The 23,603-nt window shown below is 46.4% G+C and overlaps 1 protein-coding gene across 7 annotated transcripts in view; it reads right to left on the bottom strand.

The window, feature by feature from the left end:
* The window catches only part of ZBTB40 (zinc finger and BTB domain containing 40), a 63,807-nt gene that overhangs the window by 5,191 nt on the left and 35,013 nt on the right, over nucleotides 1-23,603 (bottom strand). For 4 of the 7 annotated variants that reach the window (XM_036348865.1, XM_036348870.1, XM_036348871.1 and 1 more), the window contains 14 exons: nucleotides 19,295-19,487; nucleotides 18,532-18,674; nucleotides 14,057-14,249; nucleotides 12,208-12,404; nucleotides 11,646-11,847; nucleotides 11,174-11,307; nucleotides 9,234-9,402; nucleotides 8,002-8,466; nucleotides 7,018-7,224; nucleotides 4,801-4,965; nucleotides 3,762-3,976; nucleotides 2,528-2,690; nucleotides 1,533-1,619; nucleotides 182-408 (listed from right to left, as the gene is read on the bottom strand). In XM_036348865.1, the coding sequence (XP_036204758.1) occupies nucleotides 182-408; nucleotides 1,533-1,619; nucleotides 2,528-2,690; nucleotides 3,762-3,976; nucleotides 4,801-4,965; nucleotides 7,018-7,224; nucleotides 8,002-8,466; nucleotides 9,234-9,402; nucleotides 11,174-11,307; nucleotides 11,646-11,847; nucleotides 12,208-12,404; nucleotides 14,057-14,249; nucleotides 18,532-18,674; nucleotides 19,295-19,487 (2,760 nt within the window). The remainder of the gene's footprint in view (nucleotides 1-181; nucleotides 409-1,532; nucleotides 1,620-2,527; nucleotides 2,691-3,761; nucleotides 3,977-4,800; nucleotides 4,966-7,017; nucleotides 7,225-8,001; nucleotides 8,467-9,233; nucleotides 9,403-11,173; nucleotides 11,308-11,645; nucleotides 11,848-12,207; nucleotides 12,405-14,056; nucleotides 14,250-18,531; nucleotides 18,675-19,294; nucleotides 19,488-23,603) is intronic. The other 3 variants (XM_036348866.1, XM_036348867.1, XM_036348869.1) reach the window with 3 other exon arrangements.

Raw genomic sequence — 23,603 nt, 5'->3', positions numbered from 1 at the left:
GTGGCCACCAGGACACTAGAACTTTCTGTTCTGTTTGGCAAGAAGTCCAGAGAGATTCTGACAGAACCTGTATCGCTTACAGGACCTCTGAGAGCCCCAGAGAGAGAGGCTGGTGTTGGGAGGGAGAGACCCCTAGAGAAGCCTTAGGAACCCCATGCTAGCACCCCCGTGTCTGAGTCACCTGCACCACCTGCGAGGCTGCTGCCTGGGTCTCAGTGCCCGTCACCTTTGGGTGCTCCGATTCCAGGTGACCCTCCAGCTGGGCCTGGGAGGTGAAGAGCTCCCCACAGAGCTCACAGGGAAAGGTGCTCTCCGACTGCTTGAAGTGCTCCGTGGTGACGTGGTGCTGCAGTGCTCCGGGGAAGCGGAAGGTGGCTGCACAGTACAAGCACCTGAATGGCTGCGACCCTAGAGGCAGGAGACAAGGATGAGCTGTGGGTGAAATGGCTGAGAGACAAGGGCAGGGAGAGGAAGGTGCAGTGAGGAACACGCTCAAAGGCAGACCTGGGTTCTGTGGGCCTGAAGCCTCTGTGAACCACAGCTTCAGTAGCCTGGGTTCAGGCTAAACCGCCTCTGCGGATGCCTGCTGTTCATTCAGCGGCAGGGAAGGTGCTGCCGACATTGTATGTCGTCAATTCTAGGAAGCATGTATTAACATCTCTGAAATGGATTCAATGGCATTTAACGACACTACGGGTGCGGTGGCAGTCGGGCGTCACTGTCAGCCACTGCACGAAGAACATCGAAACCAGATGAAGTCCAGCGCCAGGACCTGCACAGTGTGTGCCCAGGGCCTGGAAGAAAATTCCTAAGACAGGAGCAGTGCATGTCTTTCACTGACTGGAACCCAAAGGCTTAGGAGAGAGGAGGCGAGGGGTGAGTTCTCAGACATCCCCTAAGCGGGAATGAAAAATAAACCAGTTTCCCATGGTGCTCAACAGACCATAGCCAGAGGCCTCACTACGTGCTCCACCCAGCACTCCCGACGGCAGTTTACCACCATGTGGAATAACACGCACGTCAACAATCTGAGTTGAAAGCTACTCTGCGAAGCTGGAATCTGACCTTAATTTACTTCTTCTGTTTCCCTTTTTATATATACATAAGAATGCATAAAAATCTATGTCAAATTAAGTCCAAAACAGCACTTAGAATAATCTGTAAGTTCTAAGTGACAAGGAAGCAGAGTTTAATTAGCAGCTGCTTTTCTTTCTTAATGGTTCATTCTTTTTAAAAGGTGCATCTTAAACTGGCATATTAGATTTAATGAGACATAGCAGTAACAAGGACAATCACAGGTCATGGTTACAGGATGCTGACTGCTGCCAGGCCCCTATGTGTATTTTGTCTACTGGCATATTCAATCCTTACAGTTACCTGATGAGGTAGGAATACACCTGTCCCCGTTTTATGGATGAGGAAACTGAGGCGCAGGTAGCGAGGCTACTTGGCCTGGGTTGCACAGCTGTGAACAGTGGAGAGGAGTGTCTCCGCTGGGCAGGGCAGCTCAACCGCATCCCCAGGGCACTGACCTGAGTGCTGACACTTGATGTGAACTTGAAGCAAAGCTGGCGTGGGGAAGATCTCCTTACACTGCTCACATTCATGGAACTTCATATCTGCAAAGCACACAGGGAAGAACAAAAGGATGGCTCCCTATGGCTGGACAGTGACAGGGCTGGGGCGGGGGTGACGCCTAATACCGAGCAGGCACCTACCAAGTGCCAAGAACCTTCCACCTATGACATATCGTGCACTCTAGTGGTGAAGACGCCAGGTCTGGGTCCAGACGGCCTAGACCAGGGGTGGGCAAACTTTTTGACTCGAGGGCCACAATGGGTTCTTAAACTGGACTCAGAAGAAGGAGCTGCGGCCGTGTTTCCCGACGTTGCCATGTTAACACTGCTGCTGGTGAAGGAGCGGAGGGGAGAGCAAGAGAACCCTCCGCTCTTTCGGCTCCGCGGGCCGGATAGAACAGCCGAACGGGCCGGATCCGGCCCGAGGGCCATAGTTTGCCCACGGCTGGCCTAGACGCAGGTGGTTGTGAGGATTAAAGGACAAAATACATGTGGAGTGCTTAGCATAGTGCCTTGCACATAGGACATGCTTCAGAACTGCTGGCTGTTGTGATTATCCCCAAATTCACCTGCAAGGTGGGTATTAATTACGGGCATTCTGAAGAGAAGGAAGCAGGCTCAGAAAGGAGAAGTCGCCTGACAAGGGCAGGCAAGCTGATCAGTGCTGGTCAGGATTTCCCCCCAGGCCTGTCTGCACCAGAGCCGCCCTTGCTGTGTGCTGTGGCTGAGTGTAAGCTGGTAGCAGCTTACACTGCCCTCCATCTCTGGGTTGGAGAACTACTGCCACTCAGGCTGCTGTTACTGGGCAGCAGGGAAGGCACCCTTCAGGGGTGCTGGGAGAACGAAGGTGATTACCATCGCACCCTACTCTAGCCCTGAGGTGGGGCTCGGGGTAAACCCAGGATCCACATCCCTAAGCCTCTCTGCTCCCTGCCTCTGGCACTGCTCACCTGCGTGCTCTGTTTTGATGTGCTTCTTGTGTTCAATGGTGTTGGAAAAGGTTTTGTCACACGAGCTGCACTGGAGTGATGAGAACTTAGAAGATCGATGGTTCTGAGCAGCAAACACGTCAGGGTGGTGGGTCCGATTGTGGTACCACAGACCAGACAGTTGCTGCAAGGAATTTGGCAAGTGTTCAGTTTCAGGATGTTCCAGCAAGCGGAGAGCTCATAAAGCCCTCAGGCGAGAGGGAAACGGCTCTCAGGTCAGCGGTGGGTCTGGACTTCCACTCGTCCCTGCCACCGAGTGCTGACCTGGCAGAGGCTAGTGTTGTGGGAAGAGGCACCACCACGGGGCAGGCTCAGCAGGACATTCACTCCTCACCACAAGCCCATGAGGGAGGAGTTAGAATCTTTTCTGTGAGGCGGAGGCTAAGGCACAGAGGGGTCAAATGACTTGCCCAGGATCACACGATTAGTAAGTATCAGGAGCAAGATTCAAATCCTGGTGTCTGTTCTTCCCCCTGAGCCGTGTCTCACTGCTGCCCGGTGCCCAGGTGCAGGGGACCCCTCCTTCCTGGGTTCGGAGCAGCACCGGGACTCTCCCCACAATCCCACGGTTTCCTAGGGACCAAGCCCAGGCCTTCCTCAGCTCTGCACTGTAATGTCCCAGCACAAGGCTTGGTACAAAGTCAACATCCCAATCTCTGTGGAACTGCAATGAGCGGCTGGGCTTCTCTCCATAACCTACATCTTACACAGGCCAGCAAGGACCCTTCTCTTCCCTGTGCTCTTAGGTTTCCATACGTGTGGTTTCTTTTCAGTTCTCTATGGAGTTTCCCTTTAATTACATACCAAATTCTAAGGTAAAAAGCAGAGCCCTTCCCTGGGAGTTAAAAATAATTGTCCTAAACAAAATATTTCTAGGCAGCGTTACAGGCCCGACTGCCATTCTCATGTCCCTCCACACTCGGGTCAACAGAGTCTAAAGAATGTGAGTGCCCTGGAGAAAGCAGCACCCAGGTCAGAGGGTGGGAACTCGGCTCCATTTAGAGCCCCCCCCCCCCCCCCCCCGCCTCCCGTATTACTCCCACCAGATCACCTTAGAGAATCTGCATTAGTACAAGCTGCATCTTCACGAGAAGCAGCCAAGTCGACCCACCTGGAGACCGATGTGCTCCACAAACCAGACCAAGGGGAGAGAAGCCGAGGGACAGGGGCGAGCGCCCAGGGAACCTGCGGTCACCTGGTAGGCCTTGTTGCAGATCCCGCAGCTGAAGGGCTTCCCTCCAACGTGCGTCACCATGTGGCGCTCCAGCATGGAGGGGGCGCTGAAGATCTTCCCACACGTAGGGCAGGCGTGGTACTCCTTGGAGTGCACCTCGTGGATGTGCTTGCGGTGATCCTGCAGAGTGGAGAAGCTCATCCGGCACTTCTTGCAGTCATACGGATCTTCTATGTCTGGTTCCATGAGGGATGTCCATGAGGAAGGGGTGGGAAAAAACACAGGCAGTGGTCAGTGAGGTGTGGGTGGCCGTGTGTGCACAGTTCCAGGTACAAGACTTTGTTTAGAGGTCATGCAAGGTCACAGGCTCCAAGGACCAGAAGTCAGTACAGTGATCACCTGACTATCCTAGCTTCATCCCGGGAGGTGGGATTCCTCCACAGCTTCTGGATTAACCATCTCTGCAATCAAACAGTTCCTGCAAGTCCTCACTTCACATCTTACAAGTTAAAGTCTGTTTTACTGCTTTCCAGGATGTACTGCTCTCCCTGGCTTGTAGTGGGCATTTCTGTTTTCTACTTCTCCCTAGAGATTTCCGACATACTCCCCAGAGCATCACTATTTCCTTTGCTGTTAGTCGTATGAATGACAGGAGGAATGCTCCCTTGCTCCCCATTTTAGACTTGATAATAAAAACACTTTCATAGGTAATGTTTAATGACACAGTGTGACAGGCACGTTCTCAGTGCCTTGTATATGTTAACCCACTTAATCCTTCCAACAACCCTGTGAGTAGGTTCTAGTCTCAGTCCTATTCTACAAAGGAGGGAAGTCACGGCTTAGAGAGTGCGGGCGGCACAAGCAGGAAATGGCTGAAGTAGGTAACGACCCAGAGTGGGGCCCAGCTCTGGCAGAGTGATAATTTGTTATGACTGTCACATGTCTGGGGCCTTGATTGGGGCCCAGCTCTGGTAGAGTGACAATTCTGTTATGATTGTCAAATGTCTTCTCAAGGCCAGGTCTGTGCCGAATGCCCGTCAGTCACAGCCTCAGTACATACTGTGAAAGGTGTGCAGGTGGATGGAGAGGCCATTGGCCTGCCGGAAGCCCTTGCCACAGTCCCTGCAGACATAGGGCTTGTCCCCGGTGTGGGTCCTCACGTGGCGGGACAGCTCGATGGACTGGGCAAACACAGCATCACAGTACTGGCACGCGTACATTTTTCCTGGAAATACACATGCGTTTATTAGAGCCGGCACTAAACATGAGGCAATTTGCAATACGATGGGTGAGAGCCTGAGCCATCCCATCAGAGGATGCCTCATAAACACAGCTGATAAACAGCGGTGTCAGTGTGGTCTCCCCGCTGAGGAACAAGGACAGAGCTCTCACCACTCAGATTACCCATCTTTTAACCAGGCCACCACAAATATGGCAGAACTCATTCCACAGGCAGGAAACAGATATATCTGGGTGTCCAGAAACCCCCAAGTCTGGACCCCCTGAACGTATTCAGTATGGAACTGCAGCAGCACATAAAGGTGAGACTCAAAGCTTCTCCCCATTGGTTATAGTTATAAGTTACAAGTCACCTGGCTTCTCTATTTTCTCACTCTGACAAATGTTAGCCTCGTAAGACCCATTTTGGACTTTTAACCTCCGAAGCGGTAAGATGATACATTCTTGTTGTTTTAAGCCACTGTTTGTAATACACAGTTTGCATAAAACCAAAGCCCTTACCTTGGTGTATAAGACCCTGCAAGGTTGGCCTCTGGCGACCTCTCTGACTGCATCTCTCAGCACTCACTCGTTTATTCTGCTTCGGCCCCTTCTAGTTCCTTTGGTCTCTCAAACAGCTCAGCTCATTCCTGCGTGGGATGCTTTTCTCCTCAAGCTTCTGCTGGTTCCATCTCTCACTTCATTCAGGTTTCTACTCAATTCTCAGCTCTCAGAGGCCTTTTCTGATTAAATAAACAGGCCCCTCCCCACCCGTCCTCTTGCTGCTTACCCTGCCTTATTTCTCTTCACACAACGACCACTACCCGAATTTATATTACACACTTATTTGTTTATGGTCTGCTTTACCGAGAGGGGAGTATACAGTTACACTGTCCCCAGGGCCTGCAGCCGGGCTCAAGAAATTCATTTACTCAGTGTTTACTGAGTGTCTTCCATCGCTAAGCAATGAAACAAAAAGACTAACAGCACTGCCCTCATAAAGCTTTCATTCTAACGGGGGAGACTCACTCTAAGCAATGACTAAGGTAGGTAATATATCGTATGACAAGCACCATGGAGAAAAATAACGCGGGAACTGGGCTGGGTCCTTGAGATTCCACACAGGTGGTCAGGAGAAGTGAGGTGAAGAGCCTTTTTGGAATTTTGAGCAGAGAGCGACAGGATATGGTTTAGTTTCAAAAGGACCACCCTGCCTGTATACTGAGAGCACTGTCCAGGGGGAGGGGGAGAGGAGAGCAGTTAGGAGGCTACGGCAATCCAGGCGAGATGCAGACAGCATTAGCACTTCCATATAAATGCTCCAAACTATGCAGAATCCTTGGAGAAGGCTCCTCCCCTCCAACCCGACCAGAAACCCCCACGTTCTCCTCCCGGATCTCCGGGTATTGTTGGGTATCACACCACCGGTGACTGCACTGTCACTCTCTCTACACTAGACACACGCTGAGCCACCAGCTCTGTGAGCAAAGGATCCAGCTTAGTCACTCAGCATCCACCACTGCCCGATGCACAGTAGGTGCTCCACCAAGGCCTGTCCCATGCTCCAAGTTCACCTTAAAGTCCAGGGAATTCCTGGCTTTATGTAAATTCTGACTATAAAGTCATAGCACTGCGTTAGTCAGCCTCCCCTAAGAATCATTCACCAGAGCATTTACATGCCTGTGCACATGTGTTCCTAGTCCTCTGTGTGCCTAGAGATTTTACATTCTGTTCTGTTTTTAATCTTCTTGAGTTATAGATCCTAATTCCAAGTGGGTTTTCAGGCAGCTCACACAATTAAAGTGTCAGGAGAATGAAGAAATTCTTGCCCAGACCGTGTGGCTCAGTGGTTAAGCGGTGACCTATGAATCAGGTCATGGTTTGATTCCCAGTCAGGGCACGTGCCTGGGTTGTGGCTCAATCCCCATGTGGGGCATGCAGGAGGCAGCTGATCAATGATTCCCTCTCATCATTGATGTTTCTATCCCTCTTTCCTTCTCCCTTCTTCTCTCTGAAATCAATAAAAACATAAAAAAACAAAAAATTCCCTATGCCTCACCTTCTGAATGCTTCTTCTTGGTGTGGTAGGCCAGGGCCGAGGCCTGGGTGAAGGTCATGAGGCAGTGCTTGCACATGAACGGGCGGTCCCCAGTGTGGAGGCGGAGGTGGTTCTTCAGGGTAGAATTGGCTGCAAACTTTGCCCCACACTCTTCGCAGGAGAAAGGCTTCTCGTCAAAGTGCTCAGTCAGCTTGTGGTACTGCATGCCTGGGGAGGCCGGCCAGGGACCGAGAGATACCAGTCATTGTTCCATGACGCTACCTCGTATCCAGTGTCAGGTACACCCCAACATGCTTCAGGCCAGGACTCATGAGGAAGCCCCGCATGAACCACAGACACCAGGTCATATGTGCTTTGACCTCACACGGCCATGCTGCCCATCTGCCCAGCACTCCGAAAGTCACCTCAGTCCCACTCATGGTTCCATCAGGCATGAAGGGTCCTAAGTTTTTCTTTCCTATCCTCTCTCTCCTTCTCTAAAACAGGACCCAGTCACCCAGAAAGAGTGAAACAAAACTCACTGTTATGTTTCATTAGGTTTACCCAACATCTGGGGCAAGGGAAAACAATTCTGACTATGCCCCCATGGTTTCTCTTTTTTATTATCCAGATTCAAGTGATGCATACAAGCCTAAGAGTCAGATGTTAAAATAGTTGGTTATCATTATGAATAACACCTACAATTTACTAAGTACTAACTTAAATGTAGGTACTGTACTAGGTGTTTAGCTATATTATCTTAAATCTTCATAACAATCTAAAAAAGTAGGTGGAATCAGGTTGCCTACTGATGGGGAAATTAAAGTTCAGAGAACAGATTCCAAAGCTCATGCTCTTCTCGAAACACCACCTGCCTCTGTAGGGATCTGCTGTTTTCTAAGCCCATCACCGGCCCTGAATGCATACAACCGGGAGCCAGGCCTGGAGTCCAGACCACAGCATCCAGAATGCTCATGCCCAGTTCCTTCGCCCTCCTGAACGTACCTGAGGCATGAGCAAATTCTCTTCCACAGAGGTCACAGGTCACTGGAAGCCTCTTTTTCTTCTTCTTGGGGACGTCAGCCTCTCCCCCTGCACCATGGGCCTCCAGCTGATGCTTCTCCAGCTCTTTCTTAGAATCCTTGGTCTCATTACACTCCTTACACTGCACCTGCTTGCTCTTGGCCACCCGGCAGCGCTTCATGTGCACCTTCAGGCGGCAGTAGAAATGGAAGCTCTTGTCACAGGCCTTACACACAAAGCTCTTCTTGGCAGAGTCAGGGGAGGCAGAAGTATCTTTCTCTTGTTCTGGCAAGGAACGAGCCTCCCCTTGGTCGTTCTGCTTCCGGGACTGGCAGTCTTCTTCAATGGGCTCAGCTGCCTTTGCAGCAGCTTTGTTGTTGGCTTCCAGGTGAAATTTATTACTCACCTTCCACCTGTCCTTCTCTCCATTTTCCTGAGTAAGGAAACCTGCATAGGAGAGAAATCTCATGGCTCTAAGTTTCTCCTTTGCTCCCTAACTTTCCTTCTTAGAGGAGAATGCAGACTAATTGAGATCCTCAGAAAATTCTGAAACAATATCATCTTTACTTGATTATCACAAAGAGTATCATTTTGCATCTATGTCTATGACTTTTCTAAGTACTGAGAGCATGTAAAATCCTATATAATAAAAGCTTAGGTGGCGTCATGCCCTCGTGTGACGTTGTCACAAGATGGCCAGCAGAGGAGGGCAGTTGGGGGCGACCAGGCCAGCAGGGGGAGGGCAGTTGGGGGCGACCAGGCCAGCAGGGGGAGGGCAGTTGGCGGGGACCAGGCCTGCAGGGGAGGGCAGTTAGGGGCAACCAGGCTGGCAAGGGAGGGCATTTAGAGGCCACCAGGCCGGCAGGGGAGGACAGTTGGGGATGATCAGGACAGCAGGGGAGCAGGGGAACAGTTAGGCATCAATCGGGCCAGCAGGGGAGCGGTTAGGGGCAATTAGGCAGACAGGAAGGCAGGTGAGCAGTTAGGAGCCAGCAGTGCCGGATTGTGAGAGGGATGTCCGATTGGAGAAGGTGCAGGCCAGGCTGAGGGATACCCCCACCCCCACCTCCCCATGCATGAATTTCGTGCACCAGGCCTCTAGTAAATAAGGCGGCTATGGATGAACTCTCACATGAACTGCTGCCTCTTCTCTCCAATATGGAAACCCCTGGGGGCCTGACAGGACCCCACCCACCCACCCACCCACTCCTCACCAGTGTGAGCTAACTCCTGCACGACAGGTTGCAGGCCTGGGAAGCAGCGGCGGGCGCTGCACAGGAGCTGACACATCTCAGTGGCCGACACCGATTTCTCTGTGGCTCTGCTCAGCACTGCTCGCAGGGAAGCTTCAGGGCTGGCTGTCTCAGAGGAGATGCTCAGAATCTAAATGAACACCACGAGATGAAGGTTTGCGGTTAGTATCAACAGATTTTCTACATGATTTGCAACTTAAAAAAGATAATAGCTAATTTCAGGAAGGCATTGCTCCGTCTATAACAAGCTTACAATGCCTGTGATAAATGTAGTGGAGAGCCCTGCTTTCCAAAAAACATGGAAATTAACAAGTGAAAAAGGGAGGCACCTGGAAGGCAAATGTGCAGATACAAAAGGTGCAGCCAGGAAGCAGGAAGCATGTGCTATGAGAAATACCCTCTCAGCAACCAGGCGTCTCCCAAAAAACTTCTCAAGCTCTAATATTAAAAGACTGGACAACTGTAGGATTTGGTTGTTGGTGTTTCTGCCTTGAAGATCAAAATAATTTTTCATAATATATAATTGTTTCAATATCTGGAAGTAATTCTGCATGATCAGTGGCTTTACATTTTTAGATACTTAGATGCACCCTTTTAAACATCATTTTCTTTCATCAAGAAACTCGGCTTTTTAAAGAAAGGGGCTTTAAAGAGGCCAAGAACATTCTTTCAAAGCCATCCTCTTTCAGAATGTGAGAGCTATCAGCAGAAAGAGTCGTACACTGAGGAAATAAAGCAAAACCATCCACAGATGGCCAAACGGAATTTTCATTTTGGAAGATATTTTATTTCTGCTCTTTTCAAGTCTCTCTAAATAAGCCTGCTGTCCCTGGAGGCAGGCAGGAGACTCATTAGTGAGGCTCAACTGATCAGCTGCAGAAGCCCCGTCTCTGAAGTGTGTGGCGCCGGGAGAGTCTAACAGACGGACCTTCCCTCTGAAGCCCACAGAAACGTGTGCCACCTTCCTCCCCTTGAGAGTCAGACTAAGGGGGGCGGGCACCTGTGTGGACAGTGAGAAACCAGCCCTCTGCACACCGCTCATGCCCACGTGGATCAAAAGGCACTACGGTGAACTTGTGTTTAATTTTGTTCCTTTATACGTCTTCCCACTCCAGATACACCTGATCCTGGGTGGACACCCACGAATTCTCCCCCAGTCCCCACCTGGTTTTTCTGGGATGCTGGCCACACTGTGAGAAGCCTTACAGAAAATGAGTTGGCACTATTAGCTACCCCATATGGGCAAAAGCTTTGTTCTATCTATGTGTATCTTGGCTCTTTCTAGAAGCCAGAATGGAGCACATAAGACCATTTAAGTTTCCTTCCTCTAAAACAATGGTTCTCAACCTTCTGGCCCTTTAAATACAGTTCCTCATGTTGTGACTCAACCATAAAATTATTTTCATTGCTACTTCATAACTGTAATGTTGCTACTGTTATGAATCGTCATGTAAATATCTGAGATGCAGGATGGTCTTAGGCGACCCCTGTGAAAGGGTCGTGCGACCGCCAAAGGGGTCGCGACCCACAGGTTGAGAACCGCTGCTCTAAAAGAAGTTGCTTCTTAAAACATGTTAGAGAGCAGTATCATGGCTCCCTTGGAGTTTGCCGAGGTTTAGACAAATGGAATAAATCTAGTAGGTTTGTCACATGAACCTGGTTTGCACTCTGCTACGTCTCTGAGCAGCTGGAGCAACCCAGACAAGCTACTGAACCCTGGGAGCCTCAGTTCCCTTATCTGTGGACTGGGGATGACATCATCTCCCACGGAGAGCAGAAGAGGTGTGACTGGCAGAGGCTCGGCACACAGCAGGCACTCTGCAGAAGTTGGTTCCTCCCCAGGAGTGAGGCGGTCCCAGGCACTGACTCTCTGAACAGCGTGTTTTTAGTTCCCACCACACCTCTCTCACAGCCTCCGCCAGGCGCTCTTCCTCTGAGGTCAAGCCCTTGAGTTCAAGCGTGTGCTGGATGGCCTCCAGGATCACTGTGCGGTGCCTCAGGATGGTTCCTAAGGCGGCACTTTCTGGGGTGGTCACTGGAAGAAAGGGGGTTGAGAACCATTAGTAAACGATGAGCACCGTTCTGGGCTCTGAAATTCTCTTAACCTTTTCTCAACTCAACTCTTCATAATGAGAATACACGTCACTTGTCTCCCAGCTGGGGGTGGGCAAGGAAAATGGCACTCAGAGTATAATTCCCAATATAAGCTTAGAATACTTACTGCATCTTTTATGTTAAAAGGTTTGTATCCTGAAACAAAATGACTCGTCCTTATTTCTAATGGGAGGGCTGTGGAGGCTGCCATAAGAGAGCTCCTGCTACTGGCTGACAGTAACTGCTAGTGGGGACGGTCACGAGCAGGTCGGGTCCTACCTGCCCGGAAGAAAGCGCCGGCGCCCGGCTCCCTTCGCATTTCCTCCATGAGCGGGCTCAGCGGGCAGGCCTTTGTCTCCTGAACCAGCAGCAGCAGCTGCCACACGGCTGTCGCGGAGAGAGTCTGCTTTTCTAGAACTGCTGACATCAAAGAACTGAAACCACCCGAACCAGAGTCACGTTTCACCAGCGTCTCCATGACCTTCAAGAGGCAGCACAAACACACGCGTGAGGGGCTTCCTGGCCACTGCGTCCCGGGGCCTGTGCCTATGGGAGGAGTTTCTCAGCACCTTCACTCTCTCTACCTGAGAGGTTCTGTACATAACGAAGTTCTTCATGCCTCCTGTTGAGGGCCTTCCCTGTTACTGCAGAAATTACAGCTAACCTACTTGTCACGCTGCCTCAGGAACGGAGTCACCTTCTATTTCTCCTCTACTGACCCCTTAGCATTTCTCAACATGGCTGTGTGTGTATATTCATATAAAATATAAATACCTTCAAAAAATTCATCTTTTTCTCTACTTTCTCATTTTACACCCCCCTCCCCCGACCCCTCTCTTACCTCTCTTTCTCCAGGGGCTAAACTCTTCAGGTGCGGGATCATGTTTAATAACATCTGGTTGTCTGTGAAAATCTCAGAGAGGTTTTCGTGATACCTTCTCAATAGCTCAGTCCCGTAATCTTCAGGGCTCGCTTGCACTGTAAGGATATTAGCAAAACAATAATGTTCGGTAGAACACGGCTCCTTGGGGGCTTCTCCTGTGGAGGACCAGGGAGTTAAATGAGAGAGGAGGAGAGAAGTCAGCACAAGGGCACAGTCTCCTCTGGAGAGGAGCTCAGCTCCTGGCTTAGGCCTCGTGCATGTGCTCATGCTCTGATGTCCTTCAGTCTACACTCCATCACGCGGTGTGCAGGGTCACAGACCATTAAGCCTCTGAAGTTAGTGCCCCGTGGCAGAAGCTAGCGACTGCTCAGTGGGCTGGGGGAGGGGGTGGGGTGAGAAGGGAGTAATTAGAAGGCTTCACCTGTAACAGATTCAGATGAACAGATTCAAGGGGTGTTGCTTATCAAGGCTGAGGTAGAGGATCCATGTGGTGGTCAAAACACAGGCAGGCATGAGCCGAGGCTGTGGTAGTGAAGCTGACCCACCGTTCTGTTTACATGCCCCTTGAGCCAATTTGCTAGATGCTCTCTTTTAAGAGGTCATATTTATTTGAAAATAAAGGAAAATCAACACCACCAGGCATTTCCATTAGCTTTGCTGATATTTAAAAATTTATTCTCCTTTTTGGTCCAATAATTCTGCTTCTGGGGATCAAGGTATTGTCACTGTATAACTTGTGATGGTTATGACAATGAAGACAATAAGGAATATTTATTTATGAGTGCCTATTATATGCTAGGCACTGTGCTAAATGTTTTACATATATAATCTCATGGTAGCCACAAAAACGAATGTGACAGGTATCTTTCTTATCTTTATTTCACAGGGGAGAGAATGAGGTTCAGAAAGCTTAAGTCACTAGCTCAGGGTCACAGCTACAAAATGAGTAGTCTTGACAGTCTTAACCATTATGCTACATGTGTACCCAAACAAGGGCATGAATAATATGTCATATACATCCTTATGAATGAAAACTACCTAGCCTTAAAAAGCAGGATTATAGGGAGGTTTTTGTAATGGGGGAGAATGTTTATATTATACTGTTAAATGAGAAAAATTATACCATTTGGTAGAGTATCTCAACACTGTACAAATAATTGACAGATTAAAATATGACAATGTGTAAATATTGATATAATCAAATCGTAGGGTTTTAGGTTTTTTCTTTATTTTTAAAACTGTTCAAGTCTGTATAAGTATAAATTACTTTTAAAAGCTAGAAAAAAAAGTTCTCACTTCCCAAATATGCTTTTTCTGAAAACCATCTAGTTTCCAGTGCTCTAAGACAGGGGAGAACTGGCTAGAGTGGGTGTTTTTCTAAGGATGGAATATGGACTCAGTGCCCCGAACTGAATGGACAGGAGAGGGCTGCTGGAACCAAACAGTACTCAGTGGGAATGGGGAAGTCAAGATTTGAGTTTTTACTGCTCACATTTGTCAACATGATGTGTCAAAATCGTGAGCCTTGTGAGCCCATTTGATGACACGTGACATCCTGGGAAAGCCACACCTGAAGAAACCCTGCACCACTGGAACATCATGAGGGAGCTTAATAGAAAAGAATGACTCTCAGATTCCAGATCTTAACTCCAGAAATATTAGGATCACTGATTTGTGACAGCTAGTTCCTGTTTTGCAATGGCATTTCTTAACATTATCTTGCTCCCCAGCATGGCACTAAAGCGTGTTTAAGTTTTAATTTTTTGTAGGAGCGGTTCCAGTCCAGAGAGCCAGCAATTAACAATACCTGGGGTGCTCGGCAAAGTGGCTAGTTTCTGCAAATTCTCCAGCAGGAGGCCCAAGTCCGGGAACGCCATTTTCACAGCCTGAAGGACTTTTACCAAACTGTCCGCAGTCAGGGTCCTCTCCTCAGACATTCTGTGCAACCACTTTTCTATTGTCTCCTTGGGTGTTCCGCTCTCACAGCAATTCAGAATCACCTGCGGTGGCGAGCAATCAACCAGACACCAGTTACTGGCAATTCTAGAAGTATCTGTCGCACCACTGGAAAAGCCAGCAAGCTGGTATTACCAGATGCCCTGTCTCCAGGTCCTCCCTCTGCTGCTCTCTGGTGTTACTTTTGTCAAAGTCTCTTCCTTCTTCTGCTTCAATAAAAATCCAAAACATTCTCCCGACAAATAGCTCTATGAGAACCAGTCTTTCTCAGTGGCAGGTGTGTGTACATTCTTTGCCTCCAACAGTGTGCATTTTGTGAAAATACTCTCCCACTGGGCCTACATGGCAGAGCAAGTAGCTTACATCTAATCTGATTCTTTAGACTCAGTTTGTTCAGCCACCAACACTGAAAAACAGACTGGCAATTAATTAATACAGTTACAGCGTTTTTCAATTTCTGGTTAGTAGTATACGACAGTGTATAAGTTGCAATTTTAATGCAATTCTATTATTTTACTTCCTTTTACTTTATTTGTATAGCATTTTGAATACCCAGATAATTTATATATTAGTCTGTGCCCTTCAAAATAAGACTTAAAGTACATTTTTTGGATTAGTTTTTGGTGGATTCTTTGCTGTCTATCCTTCTCATTCCCAATGGCCTCATATTCCAGCTCCATTCATCACCCATATCATCATCTGTTCTTCCTGTTAAAGTGTGTTCTGAGTCAAGCGTGCACGGGGCCCAAGCAAAAGGATGAAAAATCAAACAGATGACATCTATCTTACAGATATTTTCCATTACAACAGAACTGTTTCTTGATGGATTTACAACTCAATATGCATAACTTGGCTCTTATGGAACTGATAATGCAGGGGATTATTTCAGTATGCAATCTACAGGTTCACAGTAACTAAATTTTGAGCTTTCCTTTGGGATAGTACCAGATCTCAGGAGAAACCGTCCAGCATCATTCACAGCAGCACACCAGCGTATGCTACCATCAAATTAATTCCCAGTTTAAAATAATTAATTTTGCTATAAAAACAAATTGGTTTGCCCTAGCTGGTTTGGCTCAGTGGATAGAGTATCAGCCTGCAGACTGAAGAGTCCTGGGTTCGATACTGGTCAAGGGCACATGCCTGGGTTGTGGGCTTGATCCCCAGTGGGGGGTGTGCAGGAGGCAGCCGATCAATGATTCTCTCTCATCATTGATGTTTCTATCTCTCTCCCTCTCTGAAATCAGTAAGAATATACTTTAAAAAATTGGTTTTATATATGTGAAAGGAAAATTTATATTATATACATTAAATAGATATATTATAAATAAGTTGTCATATTCCTTGTCAGTACACCACATAGTCATTCTCTTTAAGGTCTAATGCAGTGATGGTGAACCTTTTGAGCTCGGTGTGTCAGCATTTTGAAAAACCCTAACTTAACTCTGGTGCCATGTCACATATAGAAATTTTTTGATATTTGCAACCATAGTAAAACAAAGACTTATATTTTTGATATTTATTTTATATATTTAAATGCCATTTAACAAAGAAAAATCAACCAAAAAAATGAGTTCGCGTGTCACCTCTGACACGCGTGTCATAGGTTCGCCATCACTGGTCTAATGTATCTTAGATTTCTACTAAATGAATCATAATTCAAAGTTTAAGAGCTTGTATCTAAAACCCATATTGATTTCAGTGCTATCACTTCATTCCGAAGCAATAACCTGATACACAATGAGGAAACCAGTTACTTTAAGAGTAGGAATGGGTTTTCAAGCCAGATAGGCCTAGTTTGAACCCCAGGTCTAAAATTTATTGCCCATGTGAGCTTGGGCAAGATATTTCATTCTTTGAACCTTATTTTCCTCATATGCAAAAAAGGTAAGTGTACCACCTCTTGCACCATCCTTAAACGACGTCTAGAATGAAGTTGCTGTTTGGAGAGCCTAGCATAACCCCTAGGACATATGTGATTGTGAATAAATGACAGTAGTTACTGTTATTATTAGCAGCAGTATGCACAGTGGCTAAGAGAATGTGCTTTGTTGAGAAGTCTGGGTTCCAGTACTGGCTACAAGCAGCTGTGACTTTGAGTGAGCTGTTTAACCTTCTTAAGTGCCTGTTTCTTCATCTTTAAAATTAGGGTAATATCCATAGCTTCATAAAGTTGCTGTGAAGGTAGAGTTTATAAACTTAAAAGGTGCTCAGCATACTTCTTGGCACACAGCAAGCAGTAAGTAAATGGCAGCTATATGATTACTGTTTTTGTATGTCTCCAATCCTGAAGATATTCCTATTCCCATTTCTTGCAGAACCCGAGATACATACAGATAAGGGCCATGGTGCCTGTGATTAGCATCATTCCATAGCAGAAAAAAGCTCTAAAGGCCTGCGTGCAGGTTTCACGTGATGTAAAAACACTGTAGCTATTTGCTGTTTTTTTTTAAAATATATTTTATTGATTTTTTACAGAGAAGAAGGGAGAAGGATAGAGAGTTAGAAACATAGATGAGAGAGAAACATCGATCAGCTGCCTCCTGCACACCCCCTACTGGGGATGTGCCTGCAAGCAAGGTACATGCCCTTGACAGGAATCGAACGAACCTGGGACCCTTCAGTCCACAGGCTGATGCTCTAGCCACTGAGCCAAACCATTTAGGGTCACTGCGGCTATTTGATCAACATTCACCTCTACACACCTACTTTATTATTTTGCTTCAATCTTCGTGAAAAGGAGTAGCTTAATGAGGCTCTGGTGGAACCCCAATCCTAAGAAGTGTTTTTTGTAATTTATTACTAATTTAAGTTCTTCTGCTTCAGCCCTTTCTGTCAAGTTAACTGAAAATGACAGAAGAAAATGACAGCATGGTCTGCTGTGCAGCACACAATGAGGCTGAGTTTGGGCTCTCCCTATCAATGCTGTTTTACCAAGATAATGAAACAGTTCGGAGGACACATCCCATCTAGCTATTAAGGAAAAGGTTTGAATGAGTAATCGAATGGAATCACTAAGGGTATCAGGTGCCTCTAGCATAAGCAACTTACTTTGAGTGCCAGAAATTATACTTAATCTGAAGTCTAAGGATAAGACAGGGGTTTAATTTTAATATTATTTTGTGTATGTATTATCTTTTTCTAAGAAGTTTAAAGAAGTTAAAATTTTAAACATATAAATAATTTGCAAAACACAATTTTGAGATTAAAGATTATTCCCATTTTATATGAAACATTAGCAATACAAGATTACTGAGAAAAAGAAACTCTAGAATCCAGTCTCACTATTCATCCAGTGCTTAGCCATCACACCAGTGATTCGTAAACACTTTCTCCCCTAAACATGTAAGCCATTTCCCACAAAGAATTGATGCCACAAAAGTTCTCTGTTCCTATTGCTTCCTTCCAGACATAAAAATATTTTTAGCACAAAGTTGAAATCAATAACACCACCAAATACAGTTATCTAGTTGACTTGAGAAGTCATGCCAGCAGTTGTATGAGGATTTTAGTAGCTGGCTGGTGGGAGAGTAAATCGGTATAACCTTCCTGAAGGGCAACTGACAACATATACCAAGCACTTGAAAAATTTTATACTATTTCAAAATCCCACTTCCTAAAATTATTCTAAGGAAAGGATTTCAGAAGTATGCAAAGATTATGTGCCAGGGGGTTCTCTGAAACATCATTTACAACAGCAAAATACTGGGAGCAAATGCCCAACAATAAAGAATTAATGAATTATGGTATGTCCATTAGACAGTACAATACAGCTACCAAAATCCATACTGAAGTAAGGAGATGTAGTCACAATACATTAAACAAAACAGTTAAAAAACTGTCTGATAACCCCGTGCAAGGAGACTCAGATGAGAAAAGAGGAGCACACACTAGGCAGGGTTAGCAGCACTCGTCTCTGAGTGATGGGATGGCGGGATATTTGAATTTTTTCCTTTCTTTTCTTTTTTCCCCGTTTTCTACAGATGAACAGTATATCATTTCTTTAAAGAGGAAAAAGTGTCATAATAATTACAAATATACCTAGACCTTCAATTCTTGGGACAACTATTTTATAACAAAAACTCACTGATCAGAGCAGGAATATCCATCCACTGTTCACCTACCCATTTAATGTACAACTACAATGCACAAGGCCGTTGCTGCAAGGATACAGAGGCATGAATCAAGAACCTGAACTTCAAGGGGCTTACTATGTAGTATGTACAAAAATACTGCAAGGCAAAAACTGCTACAGGCCGCAAAAGAAGTTTAAAAACACACAGTGCTTTATAAATTCAGAAGGGAGGAGAGACACTCGACAGTTACCCTTTTCTCAGTGCCGGGCAGGAATTCCTCTGTGGCTGTTTCCAGGAACTCCATAATAGGTCTCAGCTGGGTTACACACTGGATCAGGTCCTCTTTGTGTTCTAGTAACAGAGCGGACAAGGTCTTTCCCGCTCCTGTGCTCCCTGGGGAGAAAGAGTTAGAGACGCACAGGAGAAGCCGGTCAATTTGAAGAAAATGACAGCATGGTTTGTCAAGAGAGATCTAACAGAATAGCAAAGTGATTCTCGGCCTATTCCGAGGACCCAAATGCAGAATCTCGCTTTTTGGAGAGGAAAATACTTTATTATTCTGTTTAAATTGTATGAAAGGAAAAGTGTTTCATTTATCTGTCGAAACACAAAGCCGCAGAGCCAGCCAGAGGTTAACTTCTGGTTGGCAAGGCCACTGCTTTGTACCAACCCCCAATGGGACAAGCTGCAGCCTTTAAAAGTGCTGTCAGCGAACCAGCTCGCCCTGGGCTCTTCACATCGAGGAGGGCGTGTGGCTTTTTGAAGGGCAGAGAACACTGATGGCAGTCTCCAACCTCAAGGTGTCAGACTAGTGTAGCACACGAGGGGAGAGAACTGGAGTCTCCAATTTAGCTTGTACATATTTAACATGCAGCTTCCGGAGTTACATGTATAATTTACGTGAAAATCACTTAACAATAGCTAGGCCACTGAAGAAATGAGTCACTGGAGCAAACTTCATAGCATCTGCCCAGAATAACACTGGGCGACCCAGGTGGATGGGTTTCTCCTACCTCTTGGCTGCACGGCTTCCCCATCCTCTGGCTTTCCACCTGACAGTGCTGTCTTCACTGCAGGATTAGAATCCTGGTACAGCCTCAGCAGGGACACAACAGTCGGAACATCCAGGCTCTCATCTCTTACTTTATCCAGGATTCTCTGGAATGCTGAATGTCCTTCTGCACCCACAAGACATCCCATCATGGTCTACGGAACACAAGTACCCAGAAAGAGAGATGAGCCAGACGCAGGAACCCCACGCTTCTTGGGTTTGGCAAGTAAGGCCCTCAGCACTTTCTGACCACTCCTTTTCAGCCTTCCACGTTGGTTACTAGAGTAACTACCATGAACTTATCTTGTCCCTGTTTTAAAAATAATAAATAAGATTCAGACACCAATTGAATGCTTAATCCCCTCTAGTCACACATATTCAACCCTTCATGTTTTTGTTAGCTGGCCGACACTCTCTGTAGAATGCCTTTTCCCTGACAGCAGTAGGGACCTGAGGTAGGCAGCCTCTAAAATGGTTCTCAATAGCCCTGCCTCCAGGCACTCATGCCCTTGGGTTGGCCCTAACAACTAAGGAAGGTAATAGGCAAAGATAATGGATGCCACTTCTGAGATGAGGTCACTGTGACTTCCACCTTGCCTAAGTGTGTGCCGTCTTTGCTCTGATGCGAGCAGCCATGTTGTGAGCTGACGACGGAGCGCAAGGAGTTAAATTCTCTGGCCAACAATCAGTGAGTGAACTTGGAAGTGGCTCTGAAGCCGGCCAACAGTCATGTGACTAAGCTTAGAGAGACACTCTCCCAGCCGAGCCCTAGGATGTCGGCAGCCCTGGTTGACACTTTGATGGCAGCCCTGTGAGACCCTGAGCCAGGGACTCAGCTAAACTAGGCCTGGATTCCTGACCCACAGAAACAGTGAGGTTATAAATGTTTGTTCTTTTAAGCTGATAAACTTTAGAGTAATTTGTTACACAGCAATAGATAACTAAGAGAGACTCACTCATCGCTAATGCCCTGAGTAAACATGTTTCTTTCTCTTTATTTTCCCTTCCTTTAGCACATCATAATTAAATGGCATATAGCTATCTCATTCTATACTTGGCCAGCTTTGTGCACCCGAAGCTCTCGGAATAGCCCAAATCCACCTTTCTCAGCATCCAATTTGTCTGGCATTATCACTGGAGCCACTGGGGAAGAGAAGCTTTCATCAGTGGTGGCATCTGATGTGCTTCTCATTATCCTCTCTGCTGTCTCCTCCTCTGCAGAACTACTCAGCAGTGAAATTAAAACATTTGTTAACTTCATTGCTCAGCAGTGACGCTAGGGTGACCATCTGGGAAGAGAAGGAGGGGTGGGCTGCTGAAAGGGCCAGGAGGGAGCAGTGAGTTGCCTGGATGGCCCTGCTCTCCGCTCTTTCTTCCAGAACCTACTGGGGACCAGTACCAGAGCCAGCGTTCATAAACTGTTACTCCACCAGCCCCCTGCGCTGCCTGGGGCTCCACAGTGGAGTGAGCTCTTTTCTGAAATAGTGTGTCTGCCTCAACAGAAGGGTGTCACATATTGCTACGGGCTGGGGCTCATTGATTGCTACCATGTAACAGACTCCAAGACATGAACCCAAACAGAGTTCTGTTCTTTAGCCAAACATTTGGCACTCCTTTGATTCTTAGTGTTAAAGGCACTGTACCTTAGTAAATTCATATAAATTCACAGTCACATGTATAATCAAAGCATTTTTATGTGAGTACAGTAAAGACGAGACAGTTTCCTTTCTCTCAATTATATGTGATAAAACATTTAATCTTCCCCTTACACAATTCTTTTAACTGAATTTACTTGTTTTGCCAACTGTTAGCCTTCAGGTTTGTTTGGGCTACACTATATTCTTATTTGCTCATGGCACCCCTAAATGCTGAGAGCAGTCATGATACAAACCACCCCCGACTGTGCACATGTGCCATCTCCTTTCTCCACACATCAGTCCCAGGAGCATTATCACGACCAGTTAAATGAGTCAGAGAGGTGAAGTCACCCACCCAACGTCACATGGCAAGTGAGTAGAGGAGTCTGGAAAAAAACAACACTGAGCTCACTGACCTGGCACCCTCTTTACCCAGTTCCACCTCCCAGATTTTGAGTGTGACCAAATCCATTTACACTGGATTCTACTGGACTTCTAGACTCAACATCACTGTGAACACTGTGCAGTAGTATCTAGACAACCTGCAGCATTCCGCTTGGTCTCAATGATTAGTAGAGATTGGTACATAGTAGGTGCTTAATAAATGCTTACCTGAATGAAATTTCCTTGCTACAACACCACTAGCCCTTCTGTCTATGCAGCATATCTTAGACTTGATAATTAGCACAGAGGAGATCTGGGGGGAAAATGTATTTTCATCTCTCATAGACCTGCAAAGTAAATCCTATTAACTCACTTTTCAAGAGGGTCAGCCTACCCTGTCAGTGACCGGTCCACATAGCACAGACCTGCACTTTCTGACAAACCTCCAAAGCAGTGACGTGGCTGAAACATTAGATTCTCACAGGTAACAAGACTTGTTTGCCTTTGAAACAAAGCTGAAGGAGAAAAAAATGCTACTACATTCTCAGTTTTGGGAGTCTTTCCAGAACTTTAGGTGAAAAGTGGCTCAAACAGCAAGGAAATCAATAGTAGGAAAGGGAATCTCTTTATTCTAGTGAAAGGCTCACTTTGCTATACACACAATTAAGAAGACAATGAAACGTTCTAGTGTAAAAGCTGAAAAAAAGCCTGAGTTTGCCTTTAAATAAAGATTTTACTACGCTCAGCCAGAAAGCCTCGTAGGTCAGTTCCTGCTTTTTCTAATGGGTAGGGGACAGAACACAAAGACGGGCAGAAGACGCATCCTCATCCCAGCACCCAACGCACTTCTCCGTAATCAGTTTTGGCTTTGGTTTCACATAATTCAAACAACCCGGCCTCTTCTCTGTTGCCGCAATCATGGCTCAGGGAATGGCTTTGCCACCTTTCATCATTTACCTCAGGAAATAAAATAATCAGGACACTGGTTCATGGTGTCCTTCCTAAACTCAATCCAGGCCAGCTCCCCAGCCTGGATCTGTTTCTCAGGAAAGGTACAGGCTGGTCCACCTCAACCAGAACATCACTCATAAGCCTTAAATCAAGTCTTACAATGACACATCTAAGGATAAATTAATTTTTAAATACATTTCAGAGAGGAAGGGAGAGATAGAAACATCAATGATGAGAATCACTGATAGGCTGCCTCCTGCATACCCCCTACTGTGGATCAAGCCCACAACCCAGGCATGTGCCCTGTCCGGGAATCGAACTGTGACCTCCTGGTTCATAGGTCGACACTCAACCACTGAGCCACGCCAGCCAGTCCAAGGATTAAACACCGATGTCTTACAGTTTGGTGGCTTCTGTGTACATTCCCCCCAAATCACACGAGGCAGATTTCTTTGCTTTTAGGACATCCTATAAGGATAGGATCTAGTCTTAGTTTTGTTTTCCTAGCAACCAGCTCAATGTCTGACACATACCAGTTGCTCAGTAAATATTTGCTGAATCAAGAGGAAAGCAAAGAGTAACCCTTGGGAAAAATGGATATTCAGTGACCCCTCAAAAGTTTAAGAAATGTCAGCAGAGACACTGTGACATCTGCCATCAGACACTAAGAATTCTGTGAGCCATTAATTTTCCAGCAGTGCTTCTCCAATGTGGTTGAGAGATACCAAACAGCATCCCACAGGGAAGTTGTTAAAGAGGGAGGTGTCCAAGTTCTACCACAACCTAGGAATCAGCCTCCCTGGAAATGTGATCTGGAGGTGTACATTTTAACAAGCCCTCAGTGATTTTTATATACACTGAACTGTTGTAGAGGTGGCGGCCTTGTATGAGACACTACACCTGCAGACCAGGAAGCTACTTCCAAGATGGGAATGGCACCTATTTGAAAACATGACTTGCAAATTATTCCTAAAGTGACAGCAAACCATCTCATGTGGAGTAAATGACCGTGGTACTAGGATATGAAAAGGCATGAGGTGAAGTTGGTGTATTATGAATGCGGCACAGTAAATAAAACAGTGTGTACAAAATATTAGCCATTATGTTCACAATATATAAAATGTATCTAATTAAACAATTATGAATCTATTTTGTGCCCTAGAAATGTTTTTGGGGAAAGATGGTAAAAATGTCATTGGAGCTAAGATGAAAATGTTTTGTTTTGGAAAAAGGAAAAAAAAGGCATGAGGTGAAAAGGGGGTTTTAAGATCAACTATGTCTAAAAAGGCTGTGTTAATA

Source organism: Myotis myotis, unplaced genomic scaffold (assembly GCF_014108235.1).
Source record: "Myotis myotis isolate mMyoMyo1 unplaced genomic scaffold, mMyoMyo1.p scaffold_m19_p_2, whole genome shotgun sequence".
Classification (NCBI taxonomy): Eukaryota; Metazoa; Chordata; class Mammalia; order Chiroptera; family Vespertilionidae; genus Myotis; species Myotis myotis.
Note: the sequence above shows the minus strand (reverse complement) of the source record. Positions and strands in the feature narration are given on the sequence as shown.